Source organism: Giraffa tippelskirchi, chromosome 2 (genome assembly GCF_054371585.1).
Source record: "Giraffa tippelskirchi isolate mGirTip1 chromosome 2, T2T-mGirTip1v1.2.pri, whole genome shotgun sequence".
Lineage (NCBI taxonomy): Eukaryota > Metazoa > Chordata > Mammalia > Artiodactyla > Giraffidae > Giraffa > Giraffa tippelskirchi.
The window spans coordinates 219,398,992-219,415,674 of NC_137276.1; the positions used below are offsets into that span (position 1 = coordinate 219,398,992).

At 38.5% G+C, this 16,683-nt stretch overlaps 1 protein-coding gene across 10 annotated transcripts in view; it reads right to left on the bottom strand.

Annotated features, from left to right (window-relative positions):
* Positions 1-16,683, bottom strand: part of APP (amyloid beta precursor protein) — a 292,111-nt gene that overhangs the window by 161,575 nt on the left and 113,853 nt on the right. For all 10 annotated transcript variants that reach the window (XM_081557722.1, XM_081557714.1, XM_081557706.1 and 7 more), the window contains exons 4-5: positions 9,487-9,599; positions 6,648-6,841 (exon numbers count right to left, since the gene is read on the bottom strand). In XM_081557722.1, the coding sequence (XP_081413848.1) occupies positions 6,648-6,841; positions 9,487-9,599 (307 nt within the window). The remainder of the gene's footprint in view (positions 1-6,647; positions 6,842-9,486; positions 9,600-16,683) is intronic.

Consider the following 16,683-nt stretch of genomic DNA (forward strand, 5'->3'; position numbering starts at 1 on the left):
GTGTTTATAAATCCAAACTTGAAAATATTTTCTAATTTATAAAATAGAAGTAGTGCTGCTTTTTCTTCAACAAAATGATGAACTCTTAAATTGAAAAGTATTGATTTTTTAACAATTATCAAATGAAAATTCAGGTGCAACAAAATGACCAGGAAGTACGAGGTCAGAACTGAGCAGAGATGTATTTGATCCTGGAAGCAGTATTCGTAAGATGGTTATAGTTCGGGTTCATGCCTGGCAGCTGATTAGCTGCTACTTTTATTCAAAGGATACTGATCATTTCAGAAATCCTTACCTTCAAAACCAGGAAGAGATGAGATAAAAATCTAGTTTAACTGTACTTAAGTTTTAATTCAAATTAACATATTTACTATATTAATTCTTACTAAAATTTCTAAATGAAGTTATTGCCTGTCATCCTTTTTCAATTTTTGTGACTCATTTGTAAAATAATTTAAAAACAAAAATTACATTAATATAAAGGGTCCGCTGTACCCAAAGAGTCACTGATGTGGGCCTGGCTTTTCCAGTGCAGTGCAGGGCAAGGTGATCACCAGAACTGATTCAGTGAACATCATAAGGTAGTATGTGTTCCCATGTGCACATACGTGCATATTCATCACCCCCCTGCCCACACACACACATCCGAGGAAACCATCCTGAGCTACAAAATACAGCCTCAAAGAAGGACATGGTGAGTTGCAGGCACAAGCAATCACTCATCTAGATCTATCATAATGGGTCTTTTTTCAATCAAAAGGAAAAAAAAATATCATCTAATTATCCAGGGAGATATATGAGGTTACCTGTCAGCACATTCTCACTAATGCCTGCAACTCTCAACATATGAAAGTATGTCTTTTGATTCTGTTTTGAAAAAAAATGTAAGGATATAGTCCCGAGAGGCAAAGGCTGTTATCAAAGAACTAGAGGGTTTTCCTTTAAGTTTTTTGCTCTACAAAATTCATCAACCCCTGTGAACTATGCGGTTTCTAGTCAGATCCTGCTGTTCCAGATGGGAGCATTTCCAGGTCCTCACTCTCGAGGTTAGACTGGATGTGTGACTGTCTTACATGTTAGTTTTTCAAGGGAATTTTCCCATGGAAAAATTCTTACCCAAGGTGGTTGGAGTCTATACACTATTAACATAAGTAAGCTGTGTTACTGATCACATAACTAGGTATTCTGAGGTGGCCTCAGAACTCAGTGATTATGTGCTAAGTCACTTCAGTTGTGTTCCACTGTTTGTGACCCTATGGACTATAGCCACCAGGCTCCTCTGTCCGTGGGATTCTCCAGGCAAGAATACTGGAGTGGGATGCCATGCCCTCTTCCAGGGGATCTTGCCGACCCCGGGATCGAACCCCAGTCTCTTGCATCTCCTGCACTGGCAGGTGAGTTCTTTACCACTAGTGCCACCTGGGAAACCCTAATCATTACAACACCAGAGAAATAAACACTGAGTTACTTACAAATAAATTTTGGGAACAGTAACTGATTTGTTTCTACTTAATCCTTGAAAAGACTTACCTCTTTTTCAAATGAGGTCATAAAACAGAGCTCATCCCATAAAGAATGTTTCTCTAAATGCCTCATTAGCAATAGGATAACACTCATCTCCTTCCAAAACAAATCTCACTACTTACCAATCAACGAAGTGCATTAGGTGGTGGATCAAATTTTATTCTGGAGGAGCCGAGTTCCTTTTTCTTTTTCCCTTTTCAAGAACTGTCATATGGTGTCTCCTAAGGACTTGTCAAGCAGGATGTGTGAAATTCTTATTGTGATCCTGCATTTGAAGTGTCACAAGGCAGGCTTGTTCTGGAAGCAGGCAGCCACCAGCTGGCAGGCCCCCAGCTTGTGTGGGGGTCAGTGATATAATATCTCTCTCGTTTTGCCCACTAGTTTTGCCAGAAGAGAATGAAGGCATACATGCCTGCAGGGCCCACAGAAAAACATGTTCAAAAATGAAGTGGTGCAAGTGACCTGATATCTTAATTCTGTTAAGTTCTAACCAATTCTCTTTTTTTTCCTCCAGTTCCAATTTGTCTTTTTTTTCTTTTTTAAAAAAATTTAGTTTGAAAAGTGAAATATAGTTGATTTACAATGTTGTGTTAGTTTCTAGTGTACAGCAAAGTAATGCAATTATAAATATATATATATATATTCCTTTTTGTATTTTTTCATTATAGGTTACTACAAGATATTGAATATTGTTCCCTGTGCTATACAGTAGGACCTTGTTGTCTATTTTATATACAGTTGTTTGTATCTGCTAATCCCAAATTCCTCGTTTATCCCTCTCTCCCTTCTACCTTTGGTAGTCATTGGTTTGTTTTCTGTTTTTGTTTTGTAAATAAGTTTATTTGTAACATATTTTAAATTCCACATATGAGTGATATCCTATCTGTCTTTAATTTCACTTATTATGATAATCTCTGGGTCCATCTATGTTGTTGCAAATGGCATTATTTCATTCTTTCTTAATAAATGAGTAATATTCCACCGGGGGGCTTTCTTGGTGGCTCAGATGGTGAAGAATCCACCTGCAGTGCAGGAGACCTGAGTTCGATCCCTGGGTTGGAAGGATTCCCTGGAGGTGGGCATGGCAACCCACTCCACTATTCTTGCCTGGAGAATCCCCATGGACAGAGGAGCCTGGTAGGCTACAGTCCATGAGGTTGCAAAGAGTAGAACATGATTGAGTGACTAAGCACACAATGTTCCATTGTATGTGTGTGTGTGTGTGTGTGTGTGTATCTGTGTGTGGAGGAGGGCATGGCAACACACTCCAGTATTCTTGCCTGGAGAATCCCATGGACAGAGAAGCCTGGTGTCCATAGGGTTGCAAAGAATGAGACATGACCTAGCAACTTCGCACAGCAGATATCTACACACACACACACACACACACACACACACACACACACACACACACACACACAAACACACACACACACACACACCATCTTCTTTATCTATTCATCTGTCAATCAACACTTAGGTTGCTTCCATGTCTTGGCTATCGTAAATAGTGCTGCAGTGAGCACTGCTGGAGTGCATGCACCTTTTGAATTAGAGCTTTCTCCGGATATGTGCCTAGGAATAGGATCACTGGATCATATGGTGCATGCTAAGTTGCTTCAGCTGTGTCCAACTCTTGCACAACCCTATGGACGATAGCCTGCCAGCCTCCTCTGTCCATGGGATTGTCCAGGCAAGAATACTGGAGTGGGTTGCCATGCCCTTCCTGACCGTGATTTAACCCATGTCTCTTACATCTCCTGCATTGGAAGGTGGGTTCTTCACCACTAGTGCCACCTGGGAAGCACCAGTCAGGTATACATGGACATATATTCACTCGTTTTCAGATTCTTATCCCATAAAGGTCAATACCAAGTATAGAGTCCAGTGAGACTTCTTTCATGATTTTGTAAAACTTTTTGAGAAACAAATCATCAACCACATTGTTTACACTCATAGGGTTTTTTTCTAGTATGTCTCATTTCATGAACTTTAAGGGATTAACGAATACTTTCTCACACTCCTTACTTTTACAAGGTCAATCTCTAGTGTGTGTTACCACGTGGGCATGGTTTCTATTTTCAGTTTTTAAAGGAACTTCCATACTGTTTTCCATAGTGGCTGCACCAATTTACATTCCCACCAACAGAAGGAGGATTTGCTTTTTACCATGCCTTCTCGAGCATTTATTATTTGTAGCCTTTTTAATGATGTTAGGTCATCAAATAGTGATGATTAGGTGTATCCAGTAACATTAATATCCCAGCTGATGTTACAGCATGAATAAGAAATGGAATTAACTGGTGGGATTAAACATCAACCTTAGAAAGCTCAGAAGCAGTTACAGGGAGAAGTTAATTTTCCCCACATAGGGAGGACTGATGAAAATATCTTTATAAAATGTTAAGGGTATCAATAAATCCAGGATATTCAAAGGAATATGTAAAAATCCTTATGCCCTGGGTCCATTCTGGCCAGAAAGAACCAAAAAAAAAAAAAGAAGAAGATAATGAACTAAAAGCCTGAATTGGGGAGGTGATTGTTATAAAGGAAGGGTGAAATCCCTAGGACCAGATTAGCATTTTAGGTCTAAGATCAGAAGATCATATTTAGAGAGTAATGTTAAACCTGGAAACTCTGTGGCTACAACATTTCTTAGTGATGACAGGGTTCGAGGTATAACTGTTACAGACAGCAGAACGGCACAGAAATGTAGGGGATCAGGAAAGATCCAGCTAACATTTCAGCTGAATGTAAACCTGGATGGTGATATTACTGAAAACAGAAATAGGTAAGATGACCATATGACCTACTTTTGTCTAAGTCCTTCAGTTAAGACTGTGGTCCTAGTGTCAACTCTATAGTTGCTCCAGTAATAGATAATGCAATAAATTAAAAGAGAAGAAAAGCAGGGTTAAAAAACAATATACTAGTGTTCTCTAGTTCGGTGACTGCAACAAAGAAGACAATGTAGTATCATAACCAGAGAGATGGGTATCGAAGTAGGTATAGTTACCTACTTTGACATAGGTAAATAATAAATAATGAAAGACTCATAATAAATAAATGAGAGACTTGAGACCAGAAGGGGAAGCCCTGTGGATCTCTTTCCAGGACTAGTGAGATGGGATGTAGGAAAAGAATGGGCCACTGAAGAGGGTTTCATTAGATAACGATGTTAGTAATGCCTTCAATTAGTTCATTATGTCAGAAGGAGGGTAGGAGGGAAAGGTCAAGATACCTCGAAATCTATTCCCGGTAAACAGCAGATTTTATAAGACATTTAAAAAAATGTGTTAAATGTGGAAGAGAGCCTGGCAAAAGTCTGTCACTCTCAGGAAAAGTACAAATACCCACTTTTAATTACAAAAAGTCCCTTGTATACGAATGATCATGAATGGTGGGTCAACAACCTTGATACAGGGTTACAAGTAAACAGCTGGCTCCATATGATTTTAAGAGCAGCCATGGAGCTGTCTTGGTTTATTCACCATCATCTGGGTTGTTTACTAAGTACAGAGTCAATTCAGTAATGAGAAGTGGTCATGCATCCAACAAACCAGGAGAAAAGAAAATGGCTGAACAACCTCAAATTTCCCTTTTTAATACTGACTGCACTGGCATTGGGTAGTAAGAGCCCTCACGACAACTTTTTTATGAATTCACCCTTAAGCCTTCAAATCCATATATGACTGAGGAAGAATATGAAAAAGCCATCAATAAGAACTAAGTAACTCCAACTTTTAGACAAAGTAGCAATTAAATCCAAACCAATGTGGATTTGGACATTTCTATACCTTGCACACGGAACACAGGGGAAGGGACCAGAAGCTCAGAAGCTTTCCCACTAACAAACCCTGTTCTCAGTGATGTTTCCTGCCCTGGGAGAAGGAGTTCATAACTATTTAATTTACATCTCTTAGAAACATAAAGAAGTAAGGTAAGCATACAGCTCACTTTTCCTTTATTTCTTTCTCCTATGGTTTAGAATTTGCTTGTTCTGCTACACTGAACTCAATTTTTCTAAATCATGTAAAAGAGTGTTACGGTTCCAATGGGTAAGACACCAAAGAGAAGCCTGCATTATTAACTGATAAAAATGACAATTAGGGATCCTCAGTGTACATAGATTCTTATATATCTGTAAAATAGATATGTATTTTTGTAAAACTATTTTAAAACAACAAAATTCTGTAAAGCAATTATCCTTCAATCAAAAAAAAACTTTAAAAATTCTAAAATATATTATTAAAAAACCTGTGCTTAATTACATAAAAGTCAGAAAACTTTACATTAATTACTATAAGCCCTACAAGTCATATTTAATATTCTACTTGGAAATTTGTAACATTTGGGAACATCTTAGAAAATACTGAAGGAAAAAGTGAAGAGTTACATCATCATCACCTTTGGGGATGTGACTGAACCAGATGACCTTTCTAACCCAAAGATTCAGATTTTATAATTTTATGATCTGAATACAAATGATGACTTCAATTAAAAATAAGAATCTACAAATTATGGGATTTAGATTCCAAAGAAAATGAGGTGAAAATATATTTATTAATAATCACAGAAATCAAAGACAGTTAAAGAACTTTAGCAAACATTTATGATTGCCTCTGACCTCATTTATAAAGGACAAGATGACAAAGGCAAAAAACCCCACAAAAACAAAAACCCACACAAACAGAAACAAAATCCTTCTTAACAAAAATTCAGATTTAGCCAATGACTGATGAAATAATCCCCAAATCCCCTCCCCAAATTTCTAAACTACAGACCACAATAGAAGGCTATGTCATTCACCCAGATCTCAAGTCTCTGCAGAACCACCAGTGACCTATTATAATACCAGTGGAATTTTGATCCCAACTCGAGAGGTTAAAATAAAGTAGTTACAATTAATTCAGTGATGGCTGATTAATTATACTAAAATTAAACGGTAGGCTATAACCAGAACAGAACTTCATGGTTAGACTTTATTCCATAAAACCAAACTTTGATGGGGGTGGGAGAGATCACGTAAATAAGAAATAGAAAGATATACATTTATAGAAGAAACAAAACTACATGTTAGATGTTCTGGCATCCAGGAGAGATGAAACACAAGGCCACCTTACCTCCCATCTGCATAGTCTGTGTCTGCTCCACCCCACCAGACGTCTGAGTCATCCTCCTCTGCATCTGCTGAGTCAACATTGTCACTTTCATCAGCCAGTGGGCAACATACGAATTCCACCCCTCTGAACTTGTCAATTCCACAGGGCAGCAACATGCCATAGTCATGCAAGTTGGTACTCTTCTCACTACAGGTCTATAAAAACGTAAGGAGAAAACAACAAGTACTGGAGTAGATGTGCTTCATTTTAAGAAAATCCAATTATAGCAAGACATAGGATCAGCATATCTAGACCAATTTTACAGTGGAAAGAATCATTTGCTTTTTGAGTGGATCTGCAGGAGTTTCTTTAGCACAAGCTAATTGGTACCCTTAATTTTTAACTTTAATTACTTATTTAATAGGGATAGGTTGTTACAGAGCTTCCCTGGTGGCTCAACAGCATAGAATCTGTCTGCAAGGCAGGAGACGTGGGTTCAATCTCTGGGTCAGGAAGATCCTCTGGAGAAGGGAAAGGTTACCCACTTCAGTTTTCTTGCCTGGAGAATCCTATGAACAGAGGAGCCTGGTGGAGTACAGTCCATAGGGTCACATATGACTTACAGACTAAACAATAACATGTTGTTATACTATAGAAATGAATAAAAACAACAGGAGTAGAAATACATTGGGAGGTAAGATGTAGAAGAAGCCTCCACAGTGAACAGTTATCAGAGAATCAATCCTTTCCAGCCTTATTAGCATATCAGCAAGTAGTGATGGTTCCACGTATATATCCCCCAACTCACTTCCACTTCCTTTATGGATGGAAGCTACTCTCACTTGGACCTATCTCATTCTAGAAATTGCAACTCTCTTGGCTCACTTCCAAAGTAACAGTCTTGGGAAAAGAAGTAATTATCCTCTGCTATGAATCAGAACTTAAAGTCATTAGAGATTTCTCCTTCAAATCCTTTTGCTTTCCTGGGATTGTTAAATTCCCACAAATCAAAATTAACATAAAGCTTTGAAAGCATCCAGTGGTGACAGAGGAAAGATTAATAATTCAACACACATAAGTAAACAATGATATTTTACAGAGTGTACTTTTCCATCATAGGAATTAGACTTATTTTGTTTCTCAGTAGCAAAAAAAATTTTTTAAACTCAAGAAGAAATGAAAAATGAGGTAGTCAGATGGGTGTGTGTGTGTACTGAGCTGCTAAGTTATATCTGACTCTTTGTGACCCCATGGACTGTATAGCCTGCCAGGCTCCTCTGTCCATGGAATTTTCCAGGCAAGAATATTGGACAGGGTTGCCATTTCCTACTTCCAGGGGATCTTCCTGACCCAGGGATCGAACCCGCATCTCCTGCATTGGCAGACTGATTCTTTATCACTGACCCACCTGGCAAGCCCCATCAGATGGGTACTGGGCTTTAAATTATCTCATTTGTTTTTCTTAATATCAGTTAGCTCTGAAACATTTTTATACAAAGACAATGTTGCTTTACAGTAAATTAAAACATATTACTTTATAAAAGGCAAAATTAATGCTGAATCTTAAGTGGTGTTTTTTTGCCTAACAGCTTTAAGGCTATGATACAATGGTTAAATGGAGCTAGATCAGGGTTTCTCAACCTCAGTACCACTGACATTTTGGGCCAGATCATTCTAGAGGGCAAGGGACATTTGTCCTGTTCACTGAAGAATGCTTAGCAGAACCTTCTGGCCCCTGGCCACCAAATGCCAGCGGTATCACCCCTTGTCACAAAAAAACTGTGACAACCAATAATATCTCCAGACATTGGCTCATGTCCTTGGGAAGGGATGTAGAGTAAAACTGACCTCATTTAAGAACCACTGAGCTAAATCAAGGAACCTAATTCTGGGAGACTGATTTCATTACAAAGAAAAAAAATTATACAAATTTATCAGAAAAACTTCATAATATATTAAAGGGACAAAGCAGTTTTAAAGGTATTAATATCAAAAAGTGACATTTTATGTTAACTGTTTTATGTCTTATTGACTTTGCTAAAAGCAGGGGGTTAGCAAAAGTCAGAACTGGTGCCATAGACTTACTCACTATGCAGAAATGATGGTGGTAGCATGGCACACTGAACACAAAATTAATTGCAAAGCTCAGATCTAACTGCAACTTTCATGTCAGAACTGGACCAGCTACTTCCTCTTCTACCACTGTATTCCCCAGCGGACAACCGAGAAAAAAGTTAAAGTATAAAAGCTTGGCACATGCCAAACGGAAACAAGACATAAATTACAAAAATTTTTAAAAAGGTGTGTTTTAAGGCTTACAGAGAGTATAAACTTATAGTTTCTAATTTATAACACATGATATAGCATAACAAATCTAACTAAACATAAAATACTCTTGGATAAGCTTTTTAAAATAATAATAATAACTTATTTATTTATTTTATTTATTTTTTTTAAATAAATTTATTTATTTTAGTTGGGGGCTAATTACTTTACAATATTGTAGTAGTTTTTGCCATACATTGACATGAATCAGCCATGGGTTTACATGTGTTCCCCTTCCTGGACCCCCCACCCACCTCCCTCCCCATCCCATCCCTCTGGGTCATCCCATTGCCCCGGCCCTAAGCCCTTGTCTCATGCATCGAACATGGAATAACTTATTTATTAACACAGCTATTGTCTCAAGATATCCTCTTAAAATATTCATGAAGATTTTATTTTTAACAGTAATAATTTTAAAAAAAACACCACATTTATGAACAGGCAGCTGTTGCCTCCAAACCTCCTCTACAGTGTCACTGGGCAACATCCCCTGGAAACCGTCACTCGACCAGGAGGAAGATGAAAGGGCTGGTACCTCTTTGGCCACGGTGTGCCAGTGAAGGTGGGTTTCACAGACATCCATTCTCTCCTGGTGTAAGAATTTGCACTTGTCGGGAACAAGGAGGGCATCGCTCACAAACTCACCAACTGCAAACAAAGAAAACAGCTTCACGTCACTCCGTCTGCATCCCAGGGATCTTATCCCAGTGACGGAATCAAGGAAAGACAGGCTAAAAGAACTTCAGAGAAGTTAATGCCGCTTTTAGAATGATGAAGTAATCAAACCAGGAAGCAGTAGTATCTTTAGAATGTTGAGTCCTGCTTCTGTAAACAGCCAAGTTCCTTGTCACGTTACCTTGATGGTTAAATATTTTCTATGTGTTTAAAGTGAAATTTTAATTTATTGAACATGAATCTGTGAATTAATCATACAAAAAACTGCCACTTAATTGCAACCAGGGTTAAAAAGTTACAGATTGACTTCGCCAAGGCGATCATTTGAGAAGAATCAAAATAAATAACTGTCCATCCTTCTTTCTTGGACATATTAATCTGTTTGTAAACTAACAGAAAAGTTAGCATTTTTCAACTTTCTAAACAAAATCTATATATACACATATGTGTATTATATGTTTATATACATAATACTGGAGAAGGAAATGGCAACCCACTCCAGCGTTCTTGCCTGGGAAATTCCATGGACAGAAGAGCCCGGTGGGCTACAGTTCATGGGGTCACAAAGAGCTGGACACGACTTAGCAACTAATATATAATAATATATTTGTGACCCCATGTACTGTAACCCACCAGGCTCCTCTGTCCATGGGATTCTCCAGGCAAGAATACTAGAGTGGGCTGCCATGCCCTCCTCCAGGGGATCTTCCCCACCCAGAAATGAACCCAAATCTCTTACATCTTCTGCATTGGCAGGCGGGTTCTTTACCACTAGTGCCACCTGGGAAGCCCATATACACATAGTTTTCACAGAGTTTAATTCAATTAAATTGTGAAAACTGTTCCTTAGACTTTTGCTATAGTTTTTTTTTTTTTAATTGTATATCATGCAAATTATTTCTAGTACTGCTGGTACTTCAGATATAAAGATATTACCTGAAGTCCTATAAGAATTCACATTCTCATAAGTACTTAAGTTGGATAATTACAACATAAGATGTAAGCTGTAGGCTTAATTTTTATTTGTTTTGTTCACTACAGTATCCTCAATTTCAGTATAGATTCTGCACACAGTAGGCAATAAATAAATGTCTTGATGAATGAAGAAATTAAATGCTATAATAGAGATAAAGTGATGGATCAACATAGTGAACACATCTGCGTGGGGATACTGGGGATGATCTCAGAGTAGAAGTAAGTAGAAACAAGCCTAAATGGGCGAATGGGATGGGCCATGTAGGAACGAAAGCGATGTTAAGACAGTATCTACTTTGTTTAACATTCTACTCCCAATCCATGGTCTAGTCCTAGCAAACATGACCATACTGGATGTATGTATGGTGGATAGCTGAATGGACAGATGGCAAAAGGAAACCTTCTGTGCAAAGGAAGAAAAAAAGGACAAAGTATATCTGTAGAAGAGGCAGAAGTCCACTATAGCTGGAACATAAGGTAGGTGGGGAAAAACGTCTAGAAATAAATACAAGACTGGAGAAATACGATGGACTCTAGTTATAGAATCTAGGGTTTTAAATCATTTTGGATGCAACACAGGCCACAGGACATTTTAAACAGTAATGACATGCTCGTTTCATTTCCAGATGAACTCTTTAATCAAGTGAAAGGTGGACTGCTGTCATAAGATAATGAGTAAGCAGGAGGCCACTGAGTAAGGTACCATGATCCTTCAAGCAAGACATGCAAGAACAGATTAAAACCAACAACTACAAACAAGCAAGGAATAAAGTTGCGCACACATCAGCAAAGACGAGAACCATTTTTTTACTCTCATAGTATGTTACATGAAATTTTCTGAAATGATACATAAAGAGATAAAGGTTCTAAGCAGGGGGAGAAAAAGTAACTTTTCAAACCCTTTAAACAAAAGGATTCCTTAAAACTCTCTTTCTAAAAATGCATTTAAATTTAAGTCTGTCTCTAGTTCAAACATGCATGATGCCTCATGAAATTTAAGTATTTATTTTAATAAATAATACTTAGGTAAAAGTCTAAGCAAATCACAGGGGATAAAGAGCCTTATCATTCCTCAAATCTCTGAAACAACTGATGGTGTCCACAGCATTGCATTGTGGGTCACAGAGAATGCAAGAATTTTGAGACATGGTGCCCCCAAGGGCTTCATGTGGGTGGTACTTGGTGAGGAAGGAAACTTTGAGTCCATGGAATGGCTGGCTTTCCATGCGCATCACTGCAATTCAGCTCCACAACAGCTGTGTGATGGATCTCTAGAGTGGAACACAAGTGAGTGACTAACACTTTCCCAGAAACACATGTAACGCCACCTACCTTGAGAAGGCTATAATGAAGCCCCAGAGACAAACATCAAGATATAAATTATAAGGAAAGAAATGACATAATAATGCAAACGATGTCACACTTTTCTTTTGCTTTTATATAGAATACTATAAAATAAAACAAATAAAACAGACCAAAAAACAAACAAAATCCCAGATGAGTTGAGAGAATGGAAAACAAAAATAACCTCATCAAAAGCCAATACATCTTTCTCCAAGTGGACTCTTCATGGTTTCTCAGGGCAAGCAATCAAATATAGCAAGAATACTTTATACCCGAGGCATCCCATTTTCAAGGCCACAGGAGGCCAGGATTGACAGTGGCCTGAAGATGCCTGCCTGACTTACTAGCTCTGAACTGTCAAGCCATACTACCATACATATCTGGGCTTCCCTGGTGGCTCAGGTGATAAAGAATTTGCCTGCAATGCAGGAGACCGGGTTCAATCCCTGGGATGGGGAGATACCCTGGAGAAGGGAATGGCTATCCAACTCCAATATTCTTGTCCGGGAAATCCCATGGACAGAGGAGGCTTGCAGGTTATAGTCCATGGGGTTGCAAAGAATTGGACATGACTGAGCAACTAACACACACACACACACACACACACACACAAACACACATCCTGCCATATTAACAAACATCAGAAATACTACGCAATGCTTTTCTATTTTACAAGTAGTTATCAGGGAAGATTCAATGCCTGGGCCAAAGCTATTAAATCAGTTCATGAGACAATCAGGAGAAGGTATCGGATACTCTCAACTTTGTCCTGAAATAGTTCTGTGGCATAAACTAGATAACAGCTGCCGAACAACAAAGTATATTTTTTTACTTGACCTGAGGCCAATCTGCTAAGGGATAGATTTTAATGCAAAGTCAAAGTCACTGAAAGATATTTACCTCGGTAAAATCTAGTGTTCATCAAAAGGACACGTATGACACTAATTTAATAAAAGGATATTTGATTTGTATTTTTTATTTGGAAAATGACATTTCATTTCGCTGTGTGAAGATGCCCTTAGGTTTCTAATATTGCACATAGCCAAGAAATGTATGTCCCTCAAATGAGATTGCTTTTTTAAAGGATTAATACTGGTTATTTAATAGGCCCTCGGGACTAACGGCAAAATAGACAACTCATTGTACTCTAACATTAAAATAAAATTCATCAAAGACTGGATTTTACAACCTTGTTTATATCACTTTCAAAACTGATGGCACATACTAGAATGTTACACACTGGAGATGTTAAAGCAATTAAACCACTAAAAATCTGTTAAAATTTCTTTAATAAGGAATGAAAGAGAACTGGTAAAAATATAACAAATCCTTTCTCAGAATTTGGTTTAGTTTAATACGGCTTACCTTTTCTCTCGTTTTAACTCTAAAAACATTATACTTAAAAATCTGTGATACCAAAAAAAACAAAGCAAAACAAAACCAACTATGATGCAACAGGGGATATGTGGAAACTCTCTGTAGTGGCCACTCAGTTTGCTGAGAATGTAAAATTGCTCTAAGAAATAGCTTTTTAATTAAAAAAAAAAATCTGATAGTATATACCTGGAGTTTCCACATAGAACCATGCACTTTTATTTATCTTTTGCAGTTTATTTATTTATATATGTTTTTAAATTGGAGAATAATCACTTTATAATGTTGTGTTACTTTCTATTGCATAACAATGTCTCATGAGTCTTCCTCCTACTGCTCCCCACTCCCTGCAACCCCCACCCCACACCTCTAGGTCATCACAGAGCGCTGAGTTCCCTGTGTTATACAACAGCTACCCATTTATTTGTTGTTGTTTAGTTGCTAAGCCATATCTGACTTTTTGTGACCCCAAGGACTGTAGCCTGCAAGGCTCCTCTGTCCATGGCATTTCCCAGGCAAGAATACTGGAGTGGGTAGATATTTCCTTCTCCAGGGATCATTTCCTGCACCAGGGATTGAATTGGGTCTCTTGCACTGGCAGGCCGATTCTTTACCACTGACTCACCAGGTAAGCCCATCTGTTTAATACATAGCACTTTTAATTTTAAAGCAAAATTTCTGTTTACTTGGTTTGATCCTCAGGTTAAAAAAAATGAACAGAATCCAAGTGAAAGAGACCACAATAAATTAAGTATCCTAATGAGAAATCATCTTTCTGCTAATGTTAAATTTTAGGAATTTGGCATCATTCAATCCTAGTAGTTTCCCCTGGTTGCTCAGTTGTGAAGAATTCACCTGCCTACGCAGGAGACATGGGTTTGATCCTTGGGTCAGGAAGAATCCCTGGAGAAGGAACTGGCAACCCACTCCAGTATTATTGCCTGGGAAATCCCATGGACAGAGGAGCCTGGAGGGCTACAGTTCATAGAGTTGCAAAAAGAGTCAGACAGGAATTAGTGACTGAACAACAAAAACAATCCCATTAGTTAAATTCAATATACAACTGTGCATATTTACTGGTAATCACACAACCTGGTTTCTTGTTTTAAACATTTACAATTTATATTATGCACACTCCAGTTGAAAAGGAATTTTCCCAGCTAAGGAACAAGATCTCTGCTTGGCTTCTTAGCTAAAAAGTCTTGGCAAGGTAAACAACAGCACCAAATTCACTTGGGATTCTGCAGGCATGGATCTACTGGCTCTTAGGTGGTCTTTGAGAGGAGTGTCTTATTCAAATTACCTCATTTTGCAGATGAGAGGAAAAGAACCCAGGTCAAGTGGCTTGCCCACAGAGCCAGTTGGCAGTGCAACTGGCTTGAAAATCTGGACCTCTGGACTCCAATCCAAGTGTGGTTACTCAACTCACTGTTTTTTAAAGTCTGGTCAAACTAGGTTACTTGGCCAATTCTCCTTGGCTTTTATAAAAGTGGGTTCACTTTTAGATTATAAAATACTTTAATGTTGTGATCTACAATGCGGTCAATGGAACCATAAAACCAGACTTAAATTAGCTAGCAAGTCAAATAAAACAGTTAAAAATGTATTCCACTGCACAGAATGGAACGCAGGGTAAACACAAAAGAGAACGGATGACAAACAGTAGCATAAAGTCATGATGGAATTCTCTCTCCCGTAAGTCTCATATTAAGGCTGAAGCTGCTGCAGATGTCCCATGATGCTCTCAGAGACTAGGCTATTCCTATATTTTTGCACTAGGGCTTCCCTAGTGGCTCGGTGATAAAGAATTCATCTGCAATGCAGAAGACATAGGTTCCATCCCTGGGTCAGGAAGATCCCATGGAGAAAGACATGGCAACCCACTCCAGTATTCTTAGCTGGAAAATTTCATGGACAGAGAAGCCTGGCGGGCTAGAGTCCACTGGGTTGCAAAAGAGTTGGAGATGAATGAGTGACTCAACAACATCTTTCTGTTCTGCACTGTGGTCCTTAGCGTATTGGCTTTTGTCATCATGCTTTGTGATCACAAAATAGCCACAGAATCTTAAGAGTTCATATCCAAGTTCCAGGCAGGAACAGGTCAAGGGATAATGGTTTTCTGTCTTTTTTTTTTTTTTGCCCTGTTAAAGCTTTGCTGTTCACGTGGGAGGAACATCCACCCAGTATCCACATCCCATCCACCAGAGCTATGTCATCCGGCCACATTGAACTGTGAGAGAATTTGGAAACACTAATTTTGGTCAGGCACATTGTCTCCATGAATGAGAAAAATCTGGAATTCTTTTTGAAAGGAAGAATTAGGACTGAATATTAATCAGGCAAATCTAGAGTCTCCCACAATATGAAATTTGAAGATAGGAATGTATTTTTCAGTTTCTTTATGTTCCTTTACAAAAGATAGATGATTCCAGGAAGACGACAGAGAGTAAAAGTGCTACAACTAAAACCAAAGGGACTATGAATCATGGCACATGGAGAAAAGGTGGGGAAGGGTGTTAGAGCAAAGACCAGAATTTCTCAACACCGAGTCTCCTAAATTTTTGAGTAGGAGTGGGACTGAACAGACTGAAAAAAAGTTTCCAGAACCACATGTACGTTCTTCAAGACAGACATCTCAAATGAATAAACTGTGTTTCCATGAATTCACAAAGATTAAATTGGTGTTGGCTAGAAACATTCCAGGTCTTTGGATTGCTGCCCAAGGTGTAACCTCCCTTCTTTGTCTCTAAAGAGTTAAGGAAAAGGGTGAGGGAGAATTCTAGCAATGGGATTCTTGAAAATTGGCAAAGCATCAGATAAGAAAGATAAGCAAAAGGCAAAAGAAGTGACAGCTACAATTTTTTCCTAAACCCTCTCCCTGACTTTTTCAAGTCAGTGGAGCCCAGTCTTGGTTACATATACAAATGGCAGGTTGAGTGTAAGATAGAAATAGTGTTTGACCCAGGCTCTGAATAACAATGCTCTTATAATGATGAAAGCTTCCCATGTGGCACAGTGGTAAACAATCAGCCTGCCAATACAGGAGACAAAGGAGAGGCAGCTTTGATCCCTGGGTCAGAAGATCCCCTGGAGGAGGAAATGGCAACCCACCCCAGTATTCTTGCCTGGAAAATCCTATACCGTCCATGGGATTGCAAAAAGTCAGACATGACTGAGTAACTGAGCATGCAAGATGACTGAAAAGAGTGCAGAGGACATAGGCTAAGAAGACAGGAACAAAATAAACACTTGTTAGCTATTTTGCAGCTTTTTAAAAACCTCACAAAGGCATGAATGAATTCTGGTACTGCTCAGCAAGTGCACAATCAAACAACTGTGTAAACAGAAGGTGGGTGGTAGGACC